The 24,777-nt window shown below is 31.8% G+C and overlaps 1 protein-coding gene and 1 long non-coding RNA gene across 3 annotated transcripts; both read right to left on the reverse strand.

The window, feature by feature from the left end:
* Nucleotides 1–1,092: 1,092 nt before the first annotated feature.
* Nucleotides 1,093–6,964, reverse strand: LOC127727029 (prostaglandin E2 receptor EP4 subtype-like). The gene is made up of 2 exons (XM_052234419.1): nt 6,037–6,964; nt 1,093–3,569 (listed from the first exon to the last, which is right to left on the reverse strand). Exons 1-2 carry the CDS (start codon nt 6,823–6,825, stop codon nt 3,183–3,185), a joined length of 1,176 nt encoding a protein of 391 aa, XP_052090379.1. The 5' UTR covers nt 6,826–6,964; the 3' UTR covers nt 1,093–3,182.
* Nucleotides 6,965–8,980: 2,016 nt separating this feature from the next.
* LOC127727030 (uncharacterized) lies at nt 8,981–20,475 on the reverse strand. 2 transcript variants are annotated; one of them, XR_007993742.1, is made up of 4 exons: nt 20,350–20,475; nt 15,726–15,913; nt 14,504–14,631; nt 8,981–9,555 (listed from the first exon to the last, which is right to left on the reverse strand). It is a non-coding gene; the product is annotated as an uncharacterized LOC127727030 (long non-coding RNA). The 2 variants fall into 2 exon arrangements; XR_007993741.1 differs by having other exon boundaries at nt 15,726–15,916.
* Between the last annotated feature and the right edge of the window lie 4,302 nt (nt 20,476–24,777).

Below are 24,777 nucleotides of genomic sequence, written 5' to 3' on the forward strand. Positions count from 1 at the left end.
ACTATAAATTTTGGCACATGTCTCTTCGATTAATAATCTTCCTCTGAGCATATTCTTGAGAGAAATATTGTGAATTGATTTAACAGAAAAGATCTGCCTTTAAAACACAATTCTCCAAATGATTTAACAATTTAGGAGAAAGCCTGAATATATAAAAAAAAAAATAATAATTTAAAAGTTACTAACCTTTTACTACTTCCAGGAGTCTTTCCCATCGTTGAAAGCATAGGTAAAGAAAAAAAATGGTTCAGCTGATATTGAATATCAAGATTTTGTTTTTATTAATTCATTCTTTAAATGTAAGAAATATGTATTTTAATTCCCTTCAGTAACCAACAATACTAGTCCGAGATTTCATTCCAGTAAAGTCATAAGAAGATGCATTTTACAGCTAATATTAGCCTGATCAACATATTGATTAAGATTGTTAACATTTCATGCCTCTTAGTTTACAAAACATGCAGACCCGATGACGATCTCTCTGAACCGAAGCTCAATATTGAATCTCAATACGACTAAGTGTTCATTTTACAATCAGTTAAAACAATGTCCTTGAATATTTCCTTACAAAACTGATGTGCTCATAATATGACAAATATACAACTTAATCCATAAAAAGTTCTAAAGTCAACATTTCTTAGACATTCTAAGTTCAAAAAACCATAAAAAAAAATCTTGCTGTTATCATGTCCTGTGATAAGAAGAGCGGACCTTTATTTCTTAAGGTCTGCCTATTTTTTTCCAACAAAACATCTTAGAGATTAGACAAACACTATTAACGTACTTTTATAGCTTGCTGTTCGGTGTGATCCAAGGCTCCGTGTTGAAGGCCGTACTTTGACCTATAATGGTTTACTTTTACAAATTGTGACTTGGATGGAGAGTTGTCTCATTGGCACTCATACCACATCTTCTTATATCTATTTCCGAAGATCTAGGGTTCAATAGCCAATGCTCCCTACAAACGAAGACACGAAGTTGTGGGTAATTTTAAAGTCCTGGATTGCTGGAAATTTCATGTACGTTTCGTATCAAAACTTAACAATACCGATGTGATGCATTGGTTGTATAAGAATACAAAAAAGATGTGTGTATGTTTATCAATCTTTATTTGCTTGATTTTGATACCAAAGACCTAAAACTTTATGTCACATAGTTTACATAAAACTTTATGTCGCATAGTTTACATAAAACATTATGTCACATAGTTTACATAAATCTTTATGTCACATAGTTTACATAAAACTTTATGTCACATAGTTTACATAAAACTTTATGTCACATAGTTTACATAAAACATTATGTCACATAGTTTACATGTTCTTCTAAACGGCCATATAAATAATGGAATCAATCATTTCAAGATAACTTGCTAGGTTGACTGTATCATTGTATACCACATTTTCCTAAATCAAACTCACCATACCAACGATTTTTTTCAGGTCCTTGTCGACTGGTTTAAATTTGTCCCTAACCTCCCTGTTTTGTTCATTTTCTGATTATTTATGCCTTGACAAAAAGTAACCCGATTTTCCCTTGAATACGTTTGGTTGAAACATGTGTAGTTATTTGACATTTGTCATCGTCTAAAAACGTTTTAATAAGTAACGAGGGGAGATAACTTTCCTAACACACCACAAACCTTAATCATAATGGAAACACTGTCAACTAGTGCATCTACACTTAATCATGTATTTTTATTTGTAACTGTACATGTTTATTAGTTTAAACAATATTTATTCAAAGAAATTATCACTTACTAATAATATACATGAAATAAATATCTAGGATTCAGAAACAAGCAAAGTTGCTTTTACAAATCCGTCTCCTTTGTATACAAATAACGCACCACTTAGTGGTCAAAATATAATGCCATGCATGTTTATTGAAGCTGTTTGAATAAATAACATAACTTAGTATATTTCGAATGCAAATATACCGTACGGTGATCTATAGTTGTTAACTTCTACGTCTCTGGTGGAGAGTTGTCTCATTGGCAATCATACCACATTTTTTATTTGTATATTAATTAAATTTAAAAGACTTAAAAATTTTAAAATAAACAACATTTAGCGTAAGAAAATGTACCCTTTGTAGATTCCTCAACTTGTACAGCTTGTAAAAGCAACCTAATCGGTGACCCCAAAAACGCACGGAAACCCCAGATGAATGAACTAATGATTTACGAAAACTAAGCTTTTCGGTTTCTATTATACTATTATACTATAAGTGTATCCTAAATGTCTTTTGTCTTATTGTTAGCTTTTTTGTCTTATTCCTATCTGAAGACTTATGACCTTATCAACTGATTTTTACAGTCCTTTGTCTTTTTGCTATTTGCTTTTGTGCTTAGTACAGATCTGATGACTCAAGATCTTTCCAACAGATCTTTCACGTTCATTATCATATTGAATTGTAACGCCCCTTTCCAAGGTAGCCCCGCCGCATTCCTTATAAGCCTCTCCAAATCCAGGAACATGTAAGGCAATGATTGTCGTTGTTTGATGTCTGCCATTTGTATTTTTTTGTTGTAGTATAAAACAGGTTTTCTCTTTTCAATTGTTTTATTGAAATTTTGTTGAAGGACGTATGTTCACATTTCCGTCCTTTGGTCTTAATTATAACAATGGAAATGTCTCATTTGAAATCATACCACAACTCCTTGTTGTTATTGTGTTACATATCATACTATTTACAGTTCTTAATTTTCATAAAACAATTTATAATTAAGGATTAAATCACTATTAGATAATATTAAAATAATAAATAGCCATACTTCTTTGAATCCATCAGAAAATATGGAGACTTTATTTACATTTAGAAACCATCTTTATCAAATGCGGCGATTCGAAAATTTAAAATTATGGGCACAAAAAGTAAATAAGTAAACGATAAATATAAAACAGAGAATAAAGCATTGATTATGATTGACTGACCGTTCCCATTCCATCGATCATGTCTAGTCAACTAGAATATCATGAAATCTTCCGCAACTAAAATATGAATACTCTTGATAAAAATGATTATAGTTTCTTTAGACTTTTTTACTTTTAAATAAAAAAGATAATTTATAAAATGATGATACTATTTTGGACTTTGGAAGTCTCGAACAATTTGCATAATTTACTGACTTGCAAAAGGTTGTTGATATCACTAGTGTGCAATTACGAGTATAAATTGAATTACATATTATCTTGTGACATTAAAGTCTCGTCTATTGTCTCGTCTTGATTATTGTTTTCGCTGTCATCTTTATAACTTTCTTGGGGAAGTCGTGCCACAAATGAGATGACATGGCGTCTCTGTGGTACTGGCGTCCCATTTGTGCTGGTCTCAGTGGTTGGTGTATTACTTCTGAAGCTACCTGTAGTAAAGCTAACAAGTCTTCTGAAGAATGAATCTTGACCTTGCGTTTTGCAACAATATGCGAATTTACTTAACATCTCACGCCGGAACAAAATATACACCCATGGATCTAAAATTTGATTTAAGGTAGCAAGTCGTAAGGTTAAAAGGTCAGCTTTAATGTTTCGCGATACAGTACGACTCTGGTTGATAATAATTCTGACCTGGAAAAAAAGAAATGCATAAATGTTGGTATGTCATATTGAAACTGATTTAGTTTTTGCTGAATTGCTTGGTTTTGTTGTTCTTATTTTGGTTGATTTTGTTTTTCTTTTAGGTTTGGTTTGGTTTGGTTTGTTTTTGTTTGTTTGGTCGGTTCTTGCTGCTCTTATTTTTGTTGATTTTGTTTTTGTTTTTGTTTTTGTTTTTGTTTTTGTTTTTGTTTTGTTTTGTTTTGTTTTGTTTTGTTTTGTTTTGTTTTGTTTTGTTATCATTTGATTTTTGTTGTGTGTTTTCTTAAGGGGAAGGTTTTTGGTTTCGTTTATGTATTTTTGAATTCGGATTTTGTAAACATTTTCATTAATAATGCGTCCGATAAGATCAGTCAAATGCAGTTATCATTGAATATTCTTATTTTACATCTATCAAAAATATGATGACAGTTGTTTTCGTCCATAAAGTTACACGAAACAATTTCATGAAAGACATTGAAAGTTGTTTCAGGACCGGAGGTTTGACTCAAGTTTGTTTAAGCACAATGACATAACTACTTGTGTTCCCTTTTTTGCTAATATTGCTTGTTGAATAAATTAATATAAAAAAGAATCACAAATAGCTACTCAATTTTCAAATGCTTAAGCATGCTTTATGCTTTATGTTGATTGATTTATTTTTGTTTGCTTAACATCCTGGTGATTTATAAGGTAACATTTTATAAATTACATCTTAATTTGCAAATTATATTTACATAGACGTGTTCTCATTTGTCAGCAAAGCGTTCAGTTTTAGGGCAATTAAACTAGAAAACGACCAGATAGTACAGGGATTTATATTGCCATACAAAAGCAGTGATAAGGTATCAGTTTGATGACAGAAAAAAAGAGATTTCATTCTAAACAAAAAATCTTCTGAAAGTGTTGCGGCATCCAGAAAATTTATTTATTGACAACATTCCTGTTTTATTAAAGCTAATAGCTACTTTTAGGGCAAAAGAAAAGATAAAATAATTATTTTATTACTTCTATGTAAATCAGATATAGTCGTCTCATATATTCGTGGCTTATACCACTCAGATCTGAGAAATCTATATATCATACATATAATGAGAAAACATTTATACAATTTTTGTATAGACATGTAAAGTAGGACGGGACAAAATACAGATATAACTTTTTATATGCATAACATCGATAAACTCTACCCTATATCACAAATGCATGTCATTAAATAGTAATTAAAGTATTGCTGGATTAATATTTAAAAGACAGAACCAGTTTGAAACGACACAGTTTTATATCTTAGAGAGTAAATGACCACTAAGGCTCCCCTTGTTGAAAAGATCCTCAAGTTTTTAAGATTATTCTCTTGTCTTAACCCTTAGACAAAAAACTCAACATGATCTTACTGAGAGACCACTCAACAATGTCTTTATTATATTTACAAGACGCATTATTGACTGTTTGATAACATAGTTTGGCATTGACTGTATGCTTGAAAACTCTACATATATCACAAGAATTATACCCAAGGGGGAGATACTTTTAGGTTAAAATTGACAATATGCTTTGAAACTACATATACCAGAAGGACCGTACCGAAGGGAGAGTGATCACCATCAAATTTATTGGTTCCAAAACTACATAAGTCTCAATAAACATGTATACTAGTATATACCTGTGTCGACTTAGTATTTTTCAAGTGATTTATTTCTAACAACGTCTATTTAACTGCAGTTAGAGAATGACATATTCTACATCTTTATTTTTCACAATAGGGATATTATAAATTCGTTTTAACATACGTCGGATGTTTTTGACTTCATTTGCATAAAAAAAAAACAGATGAATTTCTGATCCAGCTTTTAATACAAAGCTAAGAAATAATGAGCTGTCCCTCAAACCTTTCCATCAACTTAACAGAATGTGATTAATAAACCGTCTAATTAAACTGTTCTCCTTGTGTCTAGTTTTTGGGAATAATTTAATTCTCCTATTTATAATTTGAAACTGTATTGAAAACTTTCTTTGGGCATTGCACAATTCTTGTTTTCCTACATGACGTTGTTGTAAAAACAATTCAATAATCTACTTCGTAATTCATCCACCGATATCAAAATGAAGAGCAGCATAATTTCAATAGCAGCTAATTAAGTACTTTCAACTTACATTCAGTAGCAGAGAGAAGTCAAATTCGGTTTTGCTTTCTACGTACCTGTGTTTTGTGCACGCATATCTGTTATAGGTCAATATATGTCATAGAGTTGGGTGTTTTACTGCATTAATATTATGAAAAAATATGTTAAACTCTGTCACATGTTAATTGTATGTCCTGATTACAGATCTCTGATAGTGAGGTCTGTTAGGGTGTTTCTTTGTTGTTGTTTTTTTAAACAAATTATGATTGTGAATTTAATATTGACGACTGGATATTTTTAAACTTTAAATTTGTAAAATTCATAGTTGCTTTACTTACAAGAAATGGAGCCCAACAGACAGCGAACACTACAAATATTGCTACTAGAAAAATTGTGATGTAAACATCCGTCCGTGCTCTTGCTTTTCGACTAGTAACGCTTCCGCGACGAATATGGCTTCTTTTCCCGGTTATTAGTCCAAGTATGACACAGACATTTAAAACAGCAGTTAGAAAAATTGTCCCAAGTCCGAGTGCAGCATAAAAGTAGGCATAAAATTCATCTTCAGTCCTGTCGCCGAAAAAATTAAAGAAACACCATGTTTTTGGAAACTGCTTAACATTTTCACCAAGTCCAAACAACGGCAATGCAGCAATTAACGCAGAAAATAACCAAATTCCAAATACAACAAAATTAACAATAGTGTATCTGGAGGCTGAGTTATATTTAAATGGATGCAGGATTGCCAAATACCTATCCAACGCCATGGCACCAACAAGCAAAACTGTTGCTAGTCCTGCGAAAATCAACATAAATGACATATAGTGACACAAAGGTTCTCCTCCAACCCATTTTAGATTATTGTCATATACAGCAAAAGCCACCGGAGCTGTTGTAAGAATCCCAAACAAATCTGTAATTGCTAATGCTGTGACAAATCTGTAAAATACGTTCCATTTATGTCGTTCAGAACCCCGAACAAGTACAAAAATAGCAACAATATTTCCAACTACTCCTAAAGTAAATGTTATAGCTGATGGAACAGGCGATGGTTTTACGAAAGCTGTTCTAATGTTTGTGATATTCACTGTATCGGTAATAGTTGAAATTTCGGTAGTATATGCCATTGCAATAAATCGATGGTTTATAGTGGTTTACAAAAAACCTTTTCCTGTACAAAATCTTAACAGTTTTATTATATTTTAAATATAATTCGGTGGCAAAATAAAGTAGTGTGTTAATAACTACTGCTCATTAACAACTGGTTGAATGAATGTCTCCTATTTCCTTTGTAGAGTCTTATCAAACTAAATGGAAAAGGAAACCACAAACAATATCACAGCAGCTTACTCTTCCGCAATGTTTCCTGCTGATATCATGATATGACGTTCAGTAACAAATATAACAGTCTCCGGATTGGATAACTCACGTTACTTGATTGGGCCTTGACTTGTATAAGAAAACATAGAGGAAAGTGTTCCTAGTCTCCACCTTAACCTACCCTTATAAAATGTATACTCAGTACGCATTTAAATCTTTTACAAATCAGATTATTGCATTATCTTTACTGTTTCAACAAATACTAATTTTTTTTTTGTTCGATGCAATTTTTCAACCTAGCTATATAAGGGGAGATAACTGTAATAGTACTAGTAAATTGTTTATACTGGAATGATAGTGAAATTTTCATTTTTTAATTGTATCAAGAAAACAGGTTCGGTGACACCATTTTTTCTTTTCATTCTCTTAAAGCATATTATAAAACCTATCTTTTCATATCTTATTTCAATATTCTATCTAATAGATTTCTTTTTATTGACAAAAAAGGTGTTTTTTCATGAAAAATCTATGCAAAATTGGGCAATTTTGGACGACTTGTAGTTTGAAAAATAGCACGGTGACCCATAATTTTGATTATATATTTTTTTAAAAAGCATGGCAAAATCTCCATATTGGCAAAGTATATCAAAATTCAATCTCAGGAAATATATAGTGATAATTCACCTTAAGCAAATGATGTACAAGAGACAACAGCAGTTAATCGCTGCTCAAATCTCGAGAATCCATTACAAATATATAATTCAAGATATTCAAAAAATCCTGAGGGAATTGCATGGACACCAAACGAGACAGAGAAGAAAATAAAAGTGTTCTACTCTAGATGACGACGAATAGAAATTTTTTGTTGTAGTTATTTTCAGCATTTTATTGTAGATTTTTCTTAATTTTATGGTATCTTTTCCCTTTCATTTTAGTCAGAAGTAATAATATACACAGGCAAATTTTGTTCACGTAAATTTCACGTGAAAATCACGTGAATTTCACATGAAATTTTTCACGTGAGATTCACCTCAAACGAGCTTATACATGAAACTCACGTGAAATTTTTCACGTGAAACTCACGTTAAATTTACGTGAATTTCACGTGAATCGAGCTTTCACGTGATATTCACGTGAAATTTTTCACATGAAATTAACGTGAATCGAGCTTTCACGTGAAATTCACGTTAATTTTTTCACGTGAAATTAATGTGAATCGAGCTTACACATTATTTTTTTTAAATGAAATTAAGGTGAATTGAGTCTCAATCACACAAATTTCACAGTATTTGAGCATATTTTAGATAAGTAAATGCTAATCTAGTACACATTCTATTTTGATATATATAAATATTCTTCTTGGTCTTGAGGATGTATTCATACTTCCATTCTATTTTACTTTCTCTATGTATCTTAAATTTCTTGGTCCTAAACAATACAAATAATATTTATTCATCAACTCCAACTCACAATATCTTCAATGCAGCAGATAAGATGCAATAAAACCAAGAAGGCAAGCAAATATCCAGGGCACCATAGTTCACTCCTAGAACATTTTTTGTTGTATTCAAGTCTCAATATTTTTTTTTAATTTGATGTATGGAAGGTGATTCATTTATAGAAGATGTATGCACTGATGTATATTTCATTTTTAATATGTATGTATAAGTCTTTTTGTGTTCATCAGTTTTGAGACATTCCAATCACATTATGGAAAAGTCTTACTTGCAAAAGATGCCAATTCTTCTTATGAGAGTTTTGAAGAAAAAAGGTAGTTCACCCTGCCACATACTCATGTACTCTGGTCAATTAAACAGATCATGACATATTGTTTAGACACCTGTCTATTGTTGAGGACTGTATGTTAGCACCTTAATGCCTTTCATGTGTTTTTGTTGTTGTGTTACTGTCTGATTGATTTATACCTCATATCTCATTGTATTAATAAACTGAAATAGAAAGTTCTGTGAAATATATTTGATATACCATATTGAAAGTCTTGCTGTTATTTACAACCATTTCCTTCTTATTTCATATATGGTTTTCAGTTTTTCATATTACATGTTGTATTAACACTGATCTTAAGGCTAAGTCAAAAAGAAAATAAATGTTGACAAACAACAGGCATATACCATTAAAAGATCTCAAAGTTTGGCTGCACAATAAGCTAAAAATTCTTGTTATTTAAAATATTTATATAAAATTCATTTTAAAACAAGCATTTTCCATTTTTAGAAAGTAACTGTCATGTTGACACAATAATTTGAATATGAATTGTATTATATGCTGAAGGTACTTGTGGTTGAAAAAAAATATACACAATATTTAATTCCAGGTGTTTAGATTTCTAGAATGCACCACTCCAATATCATGACTACATGCTAGTAATGTTTAAGTGTTCTCTCCTGCATGTAATTGCTACATGTATTTGTACACAAGGCTTCCTTCATACATTTGCACTTATCCTTCTAAGATGTTGCTTCAATGATAAAATCCTGTAGTTGCATAATCAGCCATAAACTCTTGGAATACATTTGCTGTAATAAAAAAAAACCCCAGCATATATTATTTTGTAAAATATACATCAAATTAAATATTGCCTTACCATTCAAGCAAAAATGATAACATCAATTTAATATCCAAACTTACCGGGTACATATATATATATACTTTTATAAATTGTGACTTGGATGGAGAGTTGTCTCATTGGCACTCATACCACATCTTCTTATATCTATGTATATAATCATACATGTATATTGTGTGTCGGATAAACTGGAGTGGAATATTAATAGTTGTTGTTTGTTGCTGCACTACTTTTTGATTACCACCGCTATGGAGGTTGTGGAGGTTTATAATGGTTGAAATTTGCCATGAAACCTGGAATTTGTAAACATTACAGATGAAAATCAAAATGCTCTGATCATTCTGATGATATAAACCTATTTAATATTAATTTCATAAAATTCTGGCAAGAATTGTACACAAGAGCCCTAACAATGCAATTTTCCAAATAATTAATGTTTCCAAGGGGCATAACTCTTTTAAAAATGATTGATTGGCACTGATTTTAAAACTTGTCAGACATTGTTGATACAACCAATCAAAATAAGTTTCCTAAAAATTTGACAAGAATTGTACAAGACATGCAAGTGAGAGCGCTTATAAGGCCAAAGGGATAGACAGACTCCAGGTATTTTTATGTCCCCACTGTTTTATGGTGCTTGTCCTAAAGATATTAGAATAATTATAAGTTTACGATAAGTATCAAATAAACTTAACATTACCAATGATTCATGAAAATATACTGTCAAGCAAATATTAAGGTCAAGTTCAGATAAACCAAGCCAGACAGACATGTGCACCTTACAACATGTTCAATTATTGCAAACACCAAACTAGAGGCTCCAAGGAGCCTGTATCTCTCACCTGATATTTTTATTTTCAATTGATGCATGAAATAATGCAACCTTTATACTTTTGCTTTAGTTTCAGAGATATAAGTCAAAAACTGTATTTTCCCTCTATGTTCTATTTTTAGCCATATCTGCCATGTTTTTAAAAACTAGATACCCTAATGATGATTGTGGCCAAGTTTGGTTTATTTGTCTCTGTTGTTTCAGGAGAAGACTTTTGTAAATTAAAAAAAATTACGAAAAATTGTTAAATTTGACTTTAAAGGGCAATAACTCCTTATCAGGTCAATTGACCATTTTGAAAATAAATAACTCAGCCTTGATAATAATAAAAATGAATGGTTTGTTCTGTGGTAGTTTGAAAATAAATAACCTGACTTACAATGTATTGAAAATAACTTGGCAGGTCTTTTAAGCCATTTTATAAATGCTATTTTGAAGTATGAGATGGCACCAGATTCTTCCAAAATTCGTTTTTTTTTATATTTTTTTCAGGAAAAACTTCCCAAATCTTTTAATAATATAAATATTAATGTATTTGAAATGTTTGAAAATGGGTTTCATTTCACTTGAGGTATATTGTCTCGTGAACATTTACCTCACTTTTATTACAGGGCCGTAACTACATTGAGGCAAATGCCTCATGTTGGAAATTTCAAAACAAAAGCTTGTCTTCATATCAAATTGTTTTCACGGCAAGTGTCTTGCAAGAAGCAAGTACTGTTCACCCTCTGACGTAGCCCCTGTTTTTTTAGATCCATTTTTCTCATTTATTTTTATTTTTCATTGTTGATTGTCTATAATGTTTGTCGTTTTGTGTTTTATCTGTTCCCGGGTTTGTCTTTTGTTCATTGATTGCCCTTCTTTATGACTATTCTATTAGTGTTGCATTCTATTTGTAATTTAGTAATTATGTTTTAAACTTCGAGTTTTATTATATTTAAGGACATTTTGTCTATTACAAACTACTTTAAATTGTATCCCAGTTAGGAACTACATCAAGTTGTAATTGAAATGTGTTATAAAAACTGACTTGACATAGTTATATCAATGATAATCAGCCCCCTCTTAACTTAATTTGAAAAAAACATAATTGACAGGTATAAAAGGTTTTTCTGCAAACTGAAACATTTTTTGCTTTGTCCTACATATTGGTCTTTTGATGTTGTCCCTAAAAACTAAAAGTCTTACACTGAATCTATATATTTTGCTTTGAGACCAGAATATTGTCAAACAAGAGGCTGTCAGAGAGACAGCAAACCGGATTTTCCTGCAGAGGTCGAACCCTGAACAGTTGAGCAAGTATGGGCACTACATTTAAACTTAAAACAGCTCTGAATTTGGATTGTGATTGAATATTTGACAAATCATAGGTTTGTGACACAAAATGAATGTAGTCAAAGAACTGATATATTTGAAATTGGACATTTAAATACCTATTCTGGTCCAATATCCAAAATCTAAGTACATATAAGAATCAGCATATCAAAGAACCCCTAAATTCAATTTTTGATGAAATCAGACAAAAGTTTAATCTAGGACCCTTTGGACCTCAATGTGGACCAATTTGATAAAGGAGCCCACAATCCAAAATCTCTCAATATATGGTTAGATTCAGCATTTCAAATTTTAAAGAACCCCATAAATTCAATTTTTGTTGAATCAAACAAAGTTTAATTTTGGACCCTGATTTGGACCAACTTGAAAACTGGGCCTAAAAATCTAATATTTAAATAGAGTTTAGATTCAGCATTTGAAAGAACCCTATATATATATTTAATTTATGTTGAAATGAAACACAGGTTAATTTTATCCATAATATTTTCTGTGCAAATGGAAATAACTCAAACTGGATAAATAGTTCTCTAAAATAAGATATGAAGCAATTTTTCAAATTATAATCAATAATATAATAACAACAACCAGTGATGACTAAGTTCTCTAAAATTAGATATGATTTAACACTCAAACATTGTTAGAAACAGCATATCAAAGAACCAAAGAATTCAATTTTTGATGAAATTAAACAAAAGTTTAATTTAGGACCCTTTGGACCTCAATGTGGTATTATCTTATTAATAATGAAAAACTCAACCGTTTACAAGTTCTTAAACAGGAGGGGGTGGGGGTGACCCAAGGGGACTCACCTTATATTTCATTTGATTGGTTTTATTGTCCCATACAAGAATATATATGGTTTCGGGTTGGGGATCTTTACAATTTACAAGTTTTCAAAAAGAAGGGGGGTGGGGGTTACCCCAGGGGACTTTCCCTCAATTTCATTTGATTTGTTTTATTGTCCCATTCAAGAATATATATGGTTTAGGGGTGGGAATCTCGACCGTTTACAAGTTATCAAAAAGAAGGGGGTGAGGGTTACCCCCATGGACTTTCCCTATATTTCATTTGATTTGTTTTATTGTCCCATACAAGAATATATATGAATTAGGGGTGGGGATCTCGACCGTTTACAAGTTCTCAAACAGGAGGGGGTAGGGTGACCCCAGGGGACTGGCCTTTTATTTCATTTGATTTGTTTTATTGTCCCATACAAGAATATATATGGTTTCGGGGTGGGGATCCTGACTGTTTACAAGTTTTCAAAAAAAAAGGGGTGTGGACGACGACAACGTGATACCAATATACGATTTTTAATTTTTGCGGTCGTATAAAAACCTTAACTTTTTTCAAGCAGTCGCTCAACCATTAAAATGTGATCTAACATGGCCCAACCAACATATGAAGGACAGAAACATTGTAACAAAAGGCATCTGTATACAATTTATGAAACATCCAAGTCTACTACCCTATGAAATATACATTGTAAAGCTTAATAATACAAATAGTAAAACCCAGCAGCCACTACCATATGCATGGACTTCCCTTTTTATACGCCCGTTTACGGGACGTATTATGGTATACCTTTGTACGTCCGTCTGTCCGTCCGTCCGTCGTCAACATGTCGGACATTAACTCAAAAACGCTTAAACCAATTTGCTTAAAACTTTAGTGAATTGTTTATATCTATTGACGTGAGCTCCCTTTCGTTTTTTATAAATTTTAGATTTTTCGTTTCCGAGTTATGGGGTTTTATTCATTAAAAAAAGGGGGATTTTCCAGTTTTCGGACAATAACTCAAGAATGCTTTCACCAACTTGCAAGAAATTTTGGTTAATTGTTTATATCTATTGACATGAGCTCCCTTTGGATTTTTATAAATTTTAGATTTTACGTTTCCGAGTTATGGGGTTTTATTCATAAAAAAAAGGGGGGTTTTCCAGTTTTTGGACAATAACTCAAGAATGCTTTCACCAACTTGCAAGAAATTTTGGTTAATTGTTTATATCTATTGACATGAGCTCCCTTTGGATTTTTATAAATTTTAGATTTTACGTTTCTGAGTTATGGGTTTTATTCATAATAAAAAAAGGGGGATTTTCCAGTTATTGGACCATAACTCAAAAATGCTTTCAGCAGTTCTCATGAAACTTTGATGAATTGTTGATATCTATTGATGTAAGCTCCCTTTAGAATTTTATAAATTTTAGATTTTACATTTCCGAATTATGGGGTTTATTCATTAAAAAAGGGGGGATTTTCCAGTTTTCAGACAAAAACTCAAAAATGCTTTCAGCAATTCGTGTGAAACTTTGGTGAACTGTTTATATCTATTGATGTAAGCTCCCTTTAGAATTTTATAAATTTTATTTGTTTATAGTCTGACAACAGATTTACTAAGTATTGCGCAACAGCACAGTGTATTGCACAACAGCAAGAAATCTTTAATTGAATATAAATTCAATTCATATAACCAACTTCAAGTTCTTTGACTACATATATTCAGAAACCTATAATAGATGTATGTCAAATATTTAATTACAATCCAAATTCAGACCTGTATCAAGCTTGAATATTGTGTCCATTTTTGCCCCAACTGTTCAGGGTTAGACCTCTGAGGGCGTATCCAGCTGCGCTCAGCGAAGCAGTTTATTTGAAATTGCCTTGGAATTCGGTATTTTCGTTATTGTTATACCATTTGGACTATTAATACTGTAACAAATATACATACCAGTTACATGTACATGTACTGTAGCTATAGGATCTTCTCTACGTCTTATCCCATCATTAATCATGTTAATTTCATTGAAACATATGATGTGCATTACTTCCATTCCACTGACATCTCAGGAGCTAATTCTGAAAATTTAAATTCCGGTGATTATCATGTAAAACACCTGAACCTGATGCACTGCTTTCCGATAAAAATAAATTGGCAATACAGTTCTCTCTTGGTCATGTTGGTGAATATTTCAAAAAAAATATTTAACAAGAGAGAAAATAAGTGTCAGATTTTTTAAAAATTTATATTACCAATACTGGTATTAAACAAGAAATGATTGTAACAGGATGCTGTTACGAAGTCTCCCAAACGAAGCTCCCATAATTCGTAATTCCCAGGGTCGCCTGACATGGGGCAAAGTCCAGTGAAAATTGGTTTGGTCGAGTAAAGTTATATGCATTAGTGATGCCTGGGGACTAACCCTGTATATCATTCAAATCATCTTGGCATGACAAACCAGAATATATATGGTTTAGGGGTGGGGATCTCGACCATTTACAAGATATTAGAACTTTCTCAAATGGCAGGGGGTCAGGATGACCCCTGGGGACTAACCCTGTATATCATTCAAACCATCTTAGCATGACAAACCAGAATATATATGGTTTAGGGGTGGGGATCTTGACCACTTACAAGATATCAGAACTTTCTTAAATGGCATGGGGTGGGGGTGACCCCTGGGGACTGACCCTGTATTTCGTTTCATGTGTTTTATCATGACAAACCAGAATATATATGGTTTAAGGGTGGGGATCTCGACCATTTACAAGATATTAGAACTTTCTCAAATGGCAGGGGATCGGGATGACCCCTGGGGACTAACCCTGTTTATCATTCAAACCATCTTAGCATGACAAACCAAAATATATATGGTTAAGGGGTGGGGATTTTGACCACTTACAAGGTATTAGAACTTTCTTAAATGGCAGGGGGTGGGGATGACCCCTGGGGACTAACCCTGTATTTCATTGAATGGGTTTTATCATTTAGAACATTTTCAATTAAAAAGATTCACAAACGGTTTTCAATTTATAATCATTTGAAAATTTTAAAAAATAAAATCCCATAGGGTTCTATAGTAAAACCCTCTTTTCTTTTTGCCCCTCAAAGTACCCCTTTATAAACCCCATTGCACAAACAAAACCCTGATTGCACCACTAGATACACATACCATTATTGTAGGTCTTTTGTATATACAATGTATACGTTTAAGGTTACTTAGAATTGGCTGTCGACATACATGTACACATGCCAGTACTGTCAGGCATGTTCAGAGTCATTGGACGCTAGGTTACTCCAGTCCATTATCAGTCACTATCAATAGTCAACTCCTCTGTCCATTTGTTGTAACACAATGTACTGCTGAAAGGAGGAAAACAGTGCTTTATTAACAGCATGTATTATCAAATATCAAAAAGCAATGGATTGAAGTTGCTATTAACATCATTTAGAACAATAAAGAATAAAATGCTCCGCTGGGGCGCAGCTTGATACGACCGCAGAGGTCGAACCCTGAACAGTTGGGGCAAGTATGGACACAACATTCAAGCTTGATACAGCACTAAATTTGGATTGTAATTAAATATTTGACACAGCATAGGTTTCTGACACAGAATGAATGTGGACTAAGAACTTAAAAAATTTAAATTAACCTATTCAAACCATATCATTATTATTTGCTTTTATATATAAATCAGATTTAACCAATTAAAAATGGAAAATTTTAAAGAAAAAAAGGAAAAAAAAATCCCCCCCCCCCCAAATATTTTGAACCCCCTTATGATTCATCACCCCCAAACTCAATCCCAGCCTTCCTTTTGTGGTATGGTACCTTGCAGTACAATTTCTGAGAGATCTATACACTTACACACAAGTTATTGTCTGGGAACTAGAAAAATGCTTGTTTTTTGGCCCCTAATTCCTAAATGTTTAAGGCAATTACCCCAAAACTCAAACCCAGCTTTCCCTTTGTGATATGAAATCTTGTAGTACAATTTCATAAAGATCCATACACTTACACACAAGTTATTGTCATGAAACTAGAGAAATGCTTGTTTTTTGCCCCTTTTTGGCCCCTTAATTCCTAAAATTTGGAGGCAATTACCCCCAAAATCAATCCCAGCATTCCCTTTGTGATATGGAACCTTGTGGTACAATGTCAGAGAGATCCATACATGTACACTTACACACAAGTTATTGTCATGAAACTAGAAAAATGCTTGTTTTTTGCCCCTTTTTGGCCCCTAATTCCTAAAATTTGGAGGCAATTACCCCCAAAATCAATCCCAGCATTCCCTTTGTGATATGGAACCTTGTGGTACAATGTCAGAGAGATCCATACACTTAAACTAAAGTTAGAGTGCAAAAACCAATGTGTCATCAGACGACGACGACGCCAACGTCATACCAATATACAAATTAAAGTTAAATTTTTTGCCCTTTGGACCTTTAATTTATGCATGGGTTCAAAATAGTGCAAGTCTGAGGTCCGGGACCTGTCTTTTCTAGGACATGTAGGAGGGGACTTATTTTTAGATTACAAGTCATGGACCTACCATTCTTCATACAGATCAGCTGCTTTAAACATGACCCCTGCCTTTATGAAGACAAATTTGAAAACCAGACCCAAAATTAAAAATCCAAATATATATACACGGTTAGATTCTGCATATAAAAAAAAAATCAATAATTCAATTTTTGATGGCATTCAACAAAGTTTAAGTTTTGACAATTTAGATCACAATGTGGACCAATTAACAGTCAGGGCCCGGTTGTTCTGTAACTGATTTATGAATCACTCATTTAAGTGCAAAAATGTTGCAAATAAGAAATTTTGTCAATTTGTAGTTTTACCAACATTTTTAACATACAGTTTTAGTTTATATCTAATTATTAGTAAAATTGAAATAAATGAACTTTCCTTTCTTAACACAATGTAACAGATAATAAAATTTTACTGTTCACCATCAAAATTTCACTGTTCGGGGGTGTTGAAATTAGGGGGGGGGGGGGTAATTAAAATAATAATACTTAAAGAAGTGATTTTTTAAAATAAATAGAGGTATGATACTTAAACAAGTGATTTTCATGTCAATATCCCAGATTCAGTACAAGGTTATCACTTGACATGACTGGACAGTCTATAAACACAGATGTTGGTTCTTGACATGACTGGACAGTCTATAAACACAGATGTTGGTTCTGGTAATTTTAGCAACATAATAAGCCCATGCATGTATTATACATTTAAAGCTACAATAAATGAAATCACTTAGTCTAGTGATTTATTTGTACATGTACAACTTAAATTGGTGATTATTGAAGAATGACAACTCTTACTTCCAACATTTGTGGACATAATGTCACTTGAATCAGTGATTTAGAAAATCACTCATTAAAGTAAGTCCCTTGACTGATTAAAAACAGATCCAAATATTCAAACTCTAAAATACAAGATAAGTTTAATTCAGCATATTAAAGTACCCGAAAAATTCAAGACTTTGCATTCAACTTCATTGAAATTGGTCAAGAAATAGGTAACTTGTACAGTGTATTAGAAAAGTATTGTTTAGGCCCCTTAGGCCAGGGCTTTTTTATTTGTTGGTTTACGGATCCGCGGACCCTATTTTTCTGATTTGCAGAATAAAAATAAAATTGACATTTCATGCTTTTTATTCCCGCTGACCCTTACAAAAACCTTAAAACCTTATCCCTGAAATATAAATACAAATTTTCTTTTTTATGAAATGCATCAAACACTAACAGAATTGATAACACATTGTGTCGTATCTAAAAATAGACAAGTCAATCATAATTGACCTTAAAATGTTGTTTGCGCAAATAATTTTGCAGCGGAGCGAAACCTGTGTTTAAAACCCATTTCAATAAGTTTGTTTCCCTTTTTTTTTCATAAATCTGTAAGATGTATCATCTCATAGATGAAATGGACCTGTCCAAATGTGGAAGATTTCAAGTTAAATTATAGATATTCACAAACAATTTGGAATTTTCTTGTTTCATAGATAATAAAAAAAAAACGTCCATTTGGATATCAAAAATGGGAATGCATGACAACTCATGAATCTGATATCTTCGTCTTTCCAGTGGACAAGTCTGTTATGTTTTTGACAAGAATGGTAAAGCTTATTTTCGTACGATGTGTTTGCAATTTTAATGTATTAGTTTTCGTGCTTGAAGATCATTATTCACCAATAGAAAATGAAAGGATATGGAGTAAATATACATGGGACAAAATCGCACACAATACATAGAAAACATAGAAAATTATCAATGAACAGGGCTTTTATTCCTGTTCTTCATGATGTATTGTCTTCCTGAAATTGGTGGATCTGTTTTTTCTTGTTCATGAAATAACGATTTAATTTTCTATGTCCTTGGACATAACCCACCTTTTTGGAAATTGTATGACCTTGGACATAACCCCCCTATTTGGAAATTGTATGATGATGGCATGCATTTTATCCTGCAATCAGCTAACTAATGTACAAATAACAGGTACACAAATAAATTTTTGCTTTATTTGTACTTGTACAAATAAAGTCTCCTGTTACCCCGCTTCCATGTTGAGCAAGCGGTTATGTGGATATTTCTTTTTGCGTACCAGTTCATTTTGGGGTCCTTTTCGCGGTCCGTGTTCAAACTATGTCGATTTCTTTGAATAATTAGAGACAATGATTTAGATTTTAACAACTAAAGTTTCAAGTTTTGGGTGTAAATTTCAGGATAAAAACAATATATGTACATTGTCGGAAAATATAAAATTTATTTGTACTCGCTACGAAACAGGAGAAAAGCTTGGCGAGCCTCGCTTTTCGTCCTGTTTCTAAAGCTTATACAAATAAATTATATATTTTCCGACAATGTACATATATTGTATATATTTATGTTTATAACAGCTGAGCAATAATTATTCATGGAACTAGAATTTAAGCGATGACAAGATAGCAAACCAAACATTTTGTTAGTAAGGTGAAATATATTTTTTCTGTCTTGAAAGATATTATTTTTCTTTTTATTCTCGACCAACCGAACCAACAAATTAAAAAACCCTGGCCTTACCATGCTAACTCCTGAATGGTTAAGGCCATAACCCTCCAAAATCAATCCCAACCTTCCTTTTTTTGGTATGAACCTTGAAGTTCAATTTCATAGAGATCCATAGAAATGTATGGGATTTGCTCATAATTGAAGGCCGTACCGTGACCTGTAGTTATTTACTTCTATGTCATTTGACCTCGGATGGAGAGTTGTCTATTTGGCAATTATACCACATCTTCTTATTTTTATATTATATTCAAATTAATGTATGGAAACCAGAAAATCCTAGTTTTTGGGCCCTAAATTCATTATTGTATATGCAACTTGTCATGGTAAACTATACAACAATCATGATTCATGACAATTACCAAATCAATATCTCCAAGTATAACAAACAAAGAAAGTGAAAAACAGATTATTTGCCTGAATTTTCCAAGTCCAAGGACCATACATGTAGCTAATCTGCTATGCATAATGCAAAGAAAAACATCTCAACAGAATAAATATTGAACTTGATCTGTAAATTTGTCATGGTAAAACTATATACAATGTATAAATATCAAATCAATATCGAGTTTCTTGTTTTGTATCAACTTTTGAGTATACATGTGTGTGTGTCTAATGAGTGTTTATTTTAAACGGAGTTTTACAACTGTGAACTGATCAGGTCAAAAGTTGAAAAACATTCTCACTATTTCTGTTTATTTCTGCACTATTAAATCATTTATTTGAGTTACCTGTATTATTTTCGCGAGTATCTATGTGTTCATAGCTCCTTGATTGTGTTTGTCTCGTTAAATAAACAGAAACAAGTACTTGTTCAAGTTGTTGTCAGTTGGCTACCGGCGTCTTCTTTGCATCATTCATCTAAATCTTTCAAGCGTTTTAAAAACCGATCTCCGGTCCCGGATATCACGAAGAATAGTTATCCATGTGCAAATAGGTACATGCTGGTTTCCCCATTCAATAGACCAATATCCAATATTTCTTAGCATAATCAGCTTCCCGACTTTACTGACTCAATTCAGTTTTAAAATGATATTTACTGCTTAAAGTCCTGACTAAGTAAGACATATAAATGAACAAATAACAAATTCTTTTGTTTATAAGCATCCTTTACATAGGAGCACCCCTTTAGTAGAGCATAAAGTTTAACCCTTAAAACTATTTGATATATTTTAATATAATATAAACTATATTGTTTGATATAATTTCAATGAAGTTATTTCATTTAGTTGAAGAATATATATGTTTAATCCAATTAACAGCCTGTCTAATTGGCAATCATACCCTCACATTTATTACAGCTAAATAATATTAGAGACATTATTTAGTATATATGTCTCTGGTAATAATTTAATGTCAATCAATATTTTTCGATAACATACATAGCACATTAATGCATTTGCCTGGGACACTATATAGGACTTTAAATATGTTTATTATCTATAAATTTTAAAAGATAATTAAAAATATTTGAAAATTATACAGCATTTTTAGGTGTAAAATTCCTGGTTTTACATATTTCAAGACTGTAGTTTTTTTTTAATAAATAATATCAGATCTATCAAAGTTGTAAATTTAACCAACCATTCGCTATACATTAACAAATTATTTCAGACAATCCTTAATTATCTTCTTAAAACATACTTATTAATAAGCCATATAAAAATATACATTGGCGGATCCAGAACTTTTCATAGGGTGGGGGGCACTAACTGACCTAAGGGGGGGGGGCCGCTCCAGTCATGCTTCAGTGATTCCCTATATAATCAACCAAAATTTTTCCCACAAAAAGGGGGGGGGGGGTGGCAGAGCCCCCTGGATTCGCCTATGTTATATGTGTGGTTCCACTCACCGTTACCCTAACTACCCTACTTTTTAGTCTTAATAATAGCCTACCCTAAAGATTTTTTTGTCATTTTTCATTAAGCACTGTTAAGTCAGAATGTTACTCCCATAGACTCAATGTAAAAAAAACACAACATAAAATTAGAATAAATCCCTACCTAGTTACTACTGAAATTATAAAATTAATATTTAGTTTAAAATTTTTCCCATTGATTGACAAACCCTGACAACTCATTAACTCAAAAGGAAAAATTGAGAAATCTTGATCATTATAAAAAGGTTTATAAAATATTTTGAAGTGTACCAACACATAAATTGCAATCCAGTTGATACACATGCAATCCCTGAGAGAAGATATTTTCTTTTTTCTTCCTTTTTTTTAATGAGGGAGTAGTTAGCATTTACCGCTTTTGTAATACTCATTAAATCAAACATTTTTCATATTTATGAAAGCAAAGCATTTTTAAAAATATACTGCACTTCCAATATATATACTTTGATAAACATTCAATTTTACATTTATTGACAACATTTGGCCCAATAAAATTCTTTTCAGCACACTTACATATTTTTATTCATATGTCCTATTGTTAAACTAATGTGTGGTTAAAAGCTCAAAATTGTACTTGACTTATAAGTTTGAGGAAAAGTTTAATACACAGCAAAAAAGGGAGATAACTCAGGTTTTGAAGTAACTGATATTCAATTCATATTCATTATCATTTTTTTTCTTTGCAATTATGGAAAGTAAAGGATCTTAATTACTGTAACAGGAATCTATTTCATAAGCTGGATTTACCTCCCATATTTTATAAGAGGTCAAAAATAAAGAAAACTTTCAATGTGTGAAAGAAATTAAGTTTACTGATAAATAATAATAGAAATATACTGATAAATCAATATTAGCCCATCAATATAATCTAGGTATCTAGGAATTTGAAATCAAAGATACAAATTCTACCCTTATTGCTCTACTAGAGATTAATATAAACAGTGACAGAAAATACAACTCAAAACCAACACTGATCTTTTTGTAGTTGCATCTAATCCAAGGGAGATAATTCATGCGAAATAAAAAGATAAATATTAATCATTTGATGGTTATATGTCCCCCTTTTATGTAAATTATATTAAAGTGCTAGTAAAAATGTTCTCCTGAGTATGTTTTTAAAATGTTTATTGTGAAATTTTGTTAGAATTTGTTAATTTTTTGTATTTCAAACAAATAAAATATCTATATTCTTATTCTAATTCTTCTTCAATAATTATTTTTACATTTTGGCGATTATGTCAAAATGGCAATAATTAGTGCACACACTTAATTATTTTAAACAGTGATTTTTTCTTGTGCAAAACCAACCACGTAAGCACATTATATAAAAAATTAGCCTCAGTCAGATCAAATGAATTTCACGTGAATTTCACGTTAGTCAGATCATGTGAAATTCACGTGAGTCAAATCATGTGAATTTCATGTGAGTGAGATCACGTGAATTTCACGTGAAAAAAAGTTTATGTGAAATTCACATGAATTTCACATGAGTTTCACGTTAACAAGTTCACGTTAAATTCACGTAAGTCAGATCATGTGAGTTTCACGTGAATTTCATGTGAATTTCACGTGAAAACTGTTCACGTGAAATTCACATTAAAAATTCACGTGATATTCACGTGAGCAAAAATTCACGTGAAATTCATGTGAAACTCACGTGAATTTTACGTGAATTTCACGTGAAATGAGACTCACGTGAAATTCACGTGAACAAAATTTGCCTGTGTAATAGATATAAGAAGATGTGGTATGAGTGCCAATGAGACAACTCTCCATCCAAGTCACAATTAGTAAAAGTAAACCATTATAGGTCAAAGTACGGCCTTCAACACGGAGCCTTGGATCACACCGAACAGCAAGCTATAAAAGTACGTTTAAAATACTAGTAGTGTTTTTCTAATCTCTAAGATGTTTTTTTGGAAAAAAATAGGCAGACCTTAAGAAATAAAGGTCCGCTCTTCACAGGACATGATAACGGCAAGTTTTTTTTTTTGCTGCTTTTTTTAACTAAGAATGTCTAAGAATTATTGACTTTAGTACTTTTTATGGATTAAGTTGAATATTTGTCATATTATGAGCACATCAGTTTTGTAAGGAAATATTCAAGGACATTGTTTTAATTGATTGTAAAATGAACACTTAGTCGTATTGAGATTCAATATTGAGCTTCGGTTCAGGGAGATCGTCATCGGGTCTGCATGTTTTGTAAACTAAGAGGCATGAAATGTTAACAATCTTAATCAATATGTTGATCAGGCTTATATTAGCTGTAAAAATGCAACTTCCTATGACTTTACTGGAATGAAATCTCGGACTAGTATTGTTGGTTACTGAAGGGAATTAAAATACATATTTCTTACGTTTAAAGAATGAATTAATAAAAATAAAATCTTGATATTCAATATCAGCTGAACCATTTTTTTTCTTAACCTATGCTTTCAACGATGGGAAAGACGCCTGGAAGTAGTAAAAGGTTAGTAACTTTTAAATTATTATTTTTTTTTTATATATATTCAGGCTTTCTCTTAAATTGTTAAATCATTTTGAGGATTGCGTTTTAATGGCAGATCTTTGATCGTTTCTGTTAAATCAAGTCAAAATTTTTCTCTCAAGAATATGCTCAGAGGAAGACTATTAATCGAAGAGAGATGTGCCAAAATTTATAGTGAAAGTTAAACAGGTAAAAAAGTTTTAATCTTCACTATTTAACCTCCCCTCATAATTTTTCGACTGTAAGCAGTGATTAATTTTGAAGACATGCCGCATCTAAACTCTGATTGATCTACAACTTGTATTTTTAAGAGTTTTGGCACATACTTATAAAATAGTCACTAATAAGGAATAAACATTTACAAAGTCGTCATAATTTCATTGCGCACAAAACTAATCCAAATCAGATTTCATTTATTTGGATATTCTAAAATACATTTATTTTTGGCAGAAATTATAAAAAAAATATAATTATCTGGTTCGACTTTGAAACACTGATTTAAGATTTACATTGTACATAAAGTTTTATCATAAAATGTTTCCAGTTTAAGGAATGAGAAACACTTTCCTTTTTTTTCCAGTTTCCGTTCGGGTCAAATTATTAGTCAAAAGTAATGAATAAAGTGTTTAGGTTGGAAGTAAAGATATGTCCAAATGTGATTGACTTGTCTTCCTAAATGCTGTTGTAATCAACTATATATATATATATATAGTGAACAGTAAATTTCACGTAAAGATGTAAGCTGTGCAATATCATAAAAAAAATGTCTGC

This window comes from Mytilus californianus, unplaced genomic scaffold (assembly GCF_021869535.1).
Source record: "Mytilus californianus isolate M0D057914Y unplaced genomic scaffold, xbMytCali1.0.p SCAF_19, whole genome shotgun sequence".
NCBI lineage: Eukaryota > Metazoa > Mollusca > Bivalvia > Mytilida > Mytilidae > Mytilus > Mytilus californianus.